Source organism: Rhopilema esculentum, chromosome 21 (genome assembly GCF_057945365.1).
Source record: "Rhopilema esculentum isolate cy_ngs chromosome 21, ASM5794536v1, whole genome shotgun sequence".
Classification (NCBI taxonomy): Eukaryota; Metazoa; Cnidaria; class Scyphozoa; order Rhizostomeae; family Rhizostomatidae; genus Rhopilema; species Rhopilema esculentum.
Window position 1 is genome coordinate 10,727,846 of NC_142835.1, and position 6,021 is coordinate 10,733,866.

The 6,021-nt window shown below is 34.0% G+C and overlaps 1 protein-coding gene across 1 annotated transcript; it reads left to right on the plus strand.

Annotated features, from left to right (window-relative positions):
• The first annotated feature begins 53 nt into the window (after positions 1-53).
• LOC135684367 (beta-1,3-galactosyltransferase 6) lies at positions 54-3,301 on the plus strand. The gene is made up of 2 exons (XM_065199902.2): positions 54-1,416; positions 2,909-3,301. The coding sequence occupies exons 1-2, from the start codon at positions 657-659 to the stop codon at positions 3,160-3,162; spliced, it is 1,014 nt and encodes a 337-aa protein (XP_065055974.2). The 5' UTR covers positions 54-656; the 3' UTR covers positions 3,163-3,301.
• The last annotated feature ends 2,720 nt before the right edge of the window (positions 3,302-6,021 follow it).

Sequence of the window (6,021 nt, forward strand, 5' to 3'; positions counted from 1 at the left end):
TTTCCGGTCTCTGGAGATCCACGATGACGACAACATTTCGAATAAATGGTCACATGACTATTTTGCATATGAAACGCGGAAGACTAAAATGGCGGAACTTTCGCGTCTGTCCATGCATTCACAATAAACCTTTACTAATGTCAGAGCTCATGATGTATACTGAAAAGTTAATTATCATTGTCTTGTCGAAGTTTCGCAAGTAAAAGATTTGAAGCAAAGTATTCGTTCATGAAGGCTGGCATCGAAATTTAGCTGTTGTAGATGCCCAGCGTAGGTCTAGAGGCGAGTAAATTGCCCAATGACTGGCTTTGTTTTAGTGGACGGCCTACCCGAACTTCAGAATCTATCGTTGTATAAAGAAAACATCAATCACTCTATTGACTCCGAGCTATCCGAATTTCTAAAGAAATGGATGTGGCCTAGTTCACCAAAAAACAAAATCTATAATCACTGAAAGAGCAGAAATGCCATCGCGGGGATTGCCTTGAAAAGGTAAACAACAGTTGTCACTTGGCGAAGAAGAAAATGTCGCCGCAGATTTCAGCGCATAGCCTCGTAGGGAATTTCTGACAGGTAAAGCCACATGGTCAACCAAAAATGGTGGCAGGTAATTGTTTAGTCAAGGGTCTGCCCGTTTCTGTGGTATAACCAACATCATGGGCCTAAAGATTAGCTGGATATTTCGAGGGAAGTTCCCGCTAATGATCAGTGGATTTATAAATATTATTTTGATTACTGGATTTTTAATAATTTTCATGAAGCATGATGGCAATACAGAACACAAAGTAGCCAGGAGAAGTACATTTTCTCTCAGTGCACCAGAATCAATAAACGGACAGAAAGGAGAAGCCTGCTTCATGTTTCTGCTTATTTTCACATCACCTGGAGGGGAAGATAGACGAAATGCCATCAGGCAAACCTGGCTGAAGTTAGACACCCCTAAAGACTTCCCAATTATACACAAATTTGTTGTAGGAACGTTGCATCTTGAATATCAACAAAAACGAAATCTCATTGCAGAGAACGACGTTTACAAAGATGTAATTTTCTTGAATGAGTTACGCGATTCTTATAACAACTTGACATTGAAACTGCTCCATAGTTTTATGTGGATAAGCAAGAATATTGATTCTAAGTTTGTAATGAAAGTAGATGACGATTCGTTTGTTCGACTTGGAGTCCTTGTCAGAGATCTTGAGAAAAAACGGAAATTTGGACGAATTTATTGGGGATTCTTCAGGGGTGATGCAAACGTCAAGTCACGTGGACCATGGGCAGAACCTAATTGGGTGCTTTGTGATAAATATTTACCCTACGCTGATGGAGGGGGTTATGTCTTGAGTCAGGAACTGGTGCACCATATTTCCAGGCAGTCAGAAATGCTGCAGCTATATAAAAGTGAAGATGTTTCAGTTGGTAAAAGAATTTTTGTTGCTTCCTTAGATATCATTAACTGTGCTGTACAAACATTGATTGCACACACTCAGCAAAAAAGCAGCTTTTGCATTTTTAGCAGCAATCTTCAAAGAAAGTGAAAAATTTTCTTTACTTGACCTCTAGCTGGGGTCATTTTGTGAAAGAAAATCTATATCCTTTGAACTTTCTTTTTCCCCTTGTGAAGAGCTGATAGGCAGTTGCAAGCATTAGTCCAAAATCTAATCTTCCCCTTCACCCTCTGTGCCAACTATTATAAAATTAAGAGATAAAAAATAATTTTTCAACATGTAATCATCTTACATCTAAGTTTGGAAATAATGGAAATTACCATTCACCAGTCTGTCATAAAGTGCCTAATGCTGAATAGGCATATGATTTTTTGTGTATAGAACAGAACCGTTTTTAGTTGCTATGGGTACTTGAGTACTTTGGAATGAACCTTCTCTATACACCAAAAGCATGAGTTTAGAAATATGTGACCATAATTATTTTAAATGTAATCAAGTCTAAACAGCAATAAAATCCTATTTTAAAGAAGATTAAAAGGTCAACAATTTCATGTCATGTCATGAAATTTTCATTTCATGTCATTTTCATGTCAAAAAAAGCTGGCATGTTGTGATCTTGAACAATCCTAATATTGCTGATTTTTAAATATCTAGCCGAAAGTCTTGTCTGCTCCTATTGTACATATGGTTATTTTGTAATGTTTTTTCTTTTGTATGTTGTTCAATCTGATTTTGATGAATGAATAGATATCTGTTATTTTTTTAACTTAGTCAGTTTAGGGCCTTACAGACAAATGTTAAATTTGGACTTCAGGGTCCACACCACCAGGAAGGCTTACATTTTTAGCCTTGGCCCCCCCCCACTTTCAAATTCGTCATGCGGGCCCTGGACTTAGCAAAGATTACTTTTTACCAACCTGCTACATATTGCTTTACGTGCAGAGCTTTACACACATTAGTGCTGAGACAAGTCAATTTTATCTCTCAATTTCATGCTCAGGGCCTGCACCTTGGGGGGCCGGGGTGGTGAGCAATTCTTAAGATTCTAAGTTTCCTAAGATTCAGTCCTAAGATTCTTCAAATAATCTACATTTTCCGCTAGAGGCATCCTTAAAGCACATGGAACTGTTAGGTATACATGACATTAGGGTAACCTACAACAAAGAGTAAACGAGAAAGAAAAGGCTTTTAGGAGGATTAGTTAAAACAGCACATTAGATTATTGTCTAAAATGGCCAAAATCTAAATATCAGATAGTCTGACCTGATTTAGCCATGATAAATTTAAGATGAACCTAAAATTTATGAAAGGCTATGATATTCATGTTTGTTGTGTTTTATTTGTATCATCACCCTCTCAAAATACAATTTTTTCTAAATGTTTTTAACTTTCTTTTGCTAACTTTTAAAATTAGATGCAACAGTATGTGCTATGACTTCTTGACTTTTCATTTATCTTTTCAGGAACTTGGCTTGCTCCAGTACGTCTAAACCGGGTCCATGATGTCAGATTTGATACTGAATATAAATCAAGAGGATGCAATAACAGGCACATTGTTTCACACAAGCAGACAATAAGTGATATGCACATGAAATATGAAGAATTAAAAAATAACAATCATTTATGTGCAGTTGAAAAAACTGAACGACTTTCCTTTGAATATGATTGGCATGCCAAACCCTCACAGTGTTGTAAAAGAATGAGAGGTATTCCATAAGATGATATTTTAATATATCAAATGATATTATTTCTAGTACAAAAATGTTATTTTTTGGATAAATAGTGTCTGGTTTTAGTGTTCAATATTTTTATTATAAATCATTGAATCATACATCTGCAGCAATAAAAAAACCATATATTTGTTTTATATATTCATTGTCTTCATTCCTTGATTCCTTTCATGAAAATATTTACATATCTATATCAGCATAGTTGGGGTAGTAAGAGTGGGTAGCCTTTAGACATTTGTTTTAGCTTGTTATTGAAACCAGTTAGTTATTAATAGTTATTCAAGACTTATATGATTACAAAATGAAAGAAAATGGTACCCTTGTGAAACTTGAAACGAGTGACTGGGAGAAAGATCTTGGAGTTAACATTGATAAAGATCTAAAGTTCAGCAAACATGCTGATGTAGCTTCAAACAAAGCTAACAGAATAATGGGCATGATAAAACGCTAATTTACCCACATTGTAGAGAAATATTCAATCACTTCATTAATTTACATGTATTTATTGTTGTTCATTCTCGTTGCATTGCGGTGTTTCTTATTTGCTACATTTTCATCAAATATTTTATTGCCTAATCAAAAGCTTGGTAAGACTGCACCTTAAATTTGGCAATGTAGTATGGTCTCCATGATTCAAAAAAGATATTCAAACGATTGCCAAAATTCAGAAAAGAGCTTGTAAAGTTGTCACCAGTCTGAGAAACCTTGGATACGAGGAGCACTTAAAAGAACTATAGTTACCTTCTATTGTTACAGAAGACAAAGGGGAGACCTTATTGAAATATACAAGTACACACAACTTTTATGATGCTAGGGGCCTTTTTGAGTTACACGAAGATTTTTCGAAAAAGATTTTTCAGTCTGAGGATTACTGACATTTGGAATTAGTTACCAAACAGCATAGTCAATGCAAATTCTTTGTGTTTATTTAAAATAGAAATTGATAATTTATTCAATGTTTTGTTATGTTATTTTATGTTATGTTTTGTTATGTTATTGTATTGTATTGTATTGTATTGTATTGTATTGTATTGTATTGTATTGTATTGTATTGTATTGTATTGTATTGTATTGTATTGTATTGTATTGTATTGTATTGTATTGTAGATTATTTAATGTTAGTTTCTACAATAGTGAGTATACACTAATTAAGACTAACATGAAGCAATTTCAAGGATTGCATAAGACAGTTCATTTACTGCAACAAAAGCATGCCCACTTGTTCCCAAGGAACCAAGTTTTGATGAAATTTCTAAAATTGTCTAGTATTTTGTGCTGTCTTTATTGATTCCAAGAGTGAATTCCAGATTTTAGGCCCTTGAAAACTTAATGATCTGATACCATTATTGGTAGTTCTGGCTTTTGGAATGTCAAGGGGGTTTTTGAGTCGAAGGTTAAGACCTGTTGTTTCGGGTAGAAAATAGTCTTTCATGAAAACAGGATTAAGGTTGTTTTATAAACTTCGAGCACTAAAATTCTAACTGATTGGACATGTATGGTAGTTTCTTTTGAGTTAGCGAGTAAATCTTTGTAAGAAGATGAATAGTCCGAATATGCTAGTCTTAATGCCCTCTCGTTAATTTTCTCTATTTATCCTGACTTCCTTTACCACATAGCATCCATATCAATAGACAATAATTGAAATGACATAGTTTAAATGAATTCATAAGCATCTTTTTTTCTCTGTTGCCCATAAATCTTGCCAGCCTTTTTAAAGAATTAAACTGTTTAGCTGCTTTTTTACAGATCTTATCGATATGAGCGTCAAACTTTAAATTTTCATCAATCTGAACACCAAGCAAAGTAACGTTGTTCTCTATTTTAATTGCAAATTTTTGGTCAATTTCAAACTCATTTATGCATTTATCTTTGCTGCCGATTGTGATAGCTTGAAATTTAGAGGGATTTGCAATCATTTCATTAGATTTAAGAAAATCAAGTCATTTTTTGGTGTTAATTTTTACAAATTGCTATAGTTCATCAGTATTTGTTGCAGTGACAGATATTGTGTTGTCATCAGCAAAATTACATAAAGACCCTTCAGTAAGGCTGTAAAAAATATCATTTAGGAAAATATTGAAAAGTAGAGGTCCAAGTATTGAACCCTGTGGCACTCCTTGTCCAAGTTTACCCCAGGAGCTGTAATAACCTTTCACCTTGACTCTTTGCATTATATTAGACAGATAATTTTGTATAAGTAAAAGTCAATTTCTATCTACACTATAGGCATGTAGTTTTGCTAAAAGTAGGTTTTTTGGTGGACAGTCAAAGGCTTTTGACAAATCCATAAGGACAGCACCAATATGTTTGTTCCTTTCCAGCTCTGTTTTCAAGTCTTCAATAAGTCTAAAAAGAGCGTGCTGGGAAGAAAACTGTTTTCTATATGCGCACAGGAATTTCGAAAAATTTTCTTCAAGAAATGGAGAAAGTTGAAGCTCTTTTGCTTTTTCAAATACTTTTGAGAGTGTTGTTAGTCGACTTATTGGTCGATAATTTTCCTTATTGAAAGAATCTTTTTTTCTTATAGACAGGTGAGACTATAGCCTTTTTTAAGAAGTTTGAAAAAGTTCCTTGAATAATGCATTTATTTCTGATGTTCAAGAGGGGTTGTAGGATGACATCAACTGAGATCTTTAGGAATTTTGCATTTATCATGTCGTGCCCGTGTGCTTTTTTGGGATTTAGCTCCACGATTATTTGTCTTAGGCTTCCTTTGTCATGTCATGTTATGTTATGTTATGTTAAATATGTTATGTTATGTATGTTATGTTATGCTATGTTATGTTATGTTATGGTATGTTATGTTATGTTATGTTATGTTATGTTATGTTATGTTATGTTATGTT

Coding starts and splice junctions, on each gene's coding strand:
- LOC135684367 (XM_065199902.2), top strand. CDS start 657: ATGGGCCTAAAGATTAGCTGGATATTTCGAGGGAAGTTCCCGCTAATG. Junction 1,417..2,908: donor AAGTGAAGATGTTTCAGTTG/GTAAAAGAATTT, acceptor TTATCTTTTCAG/GAACTTGGCTTGCTCCAGTA.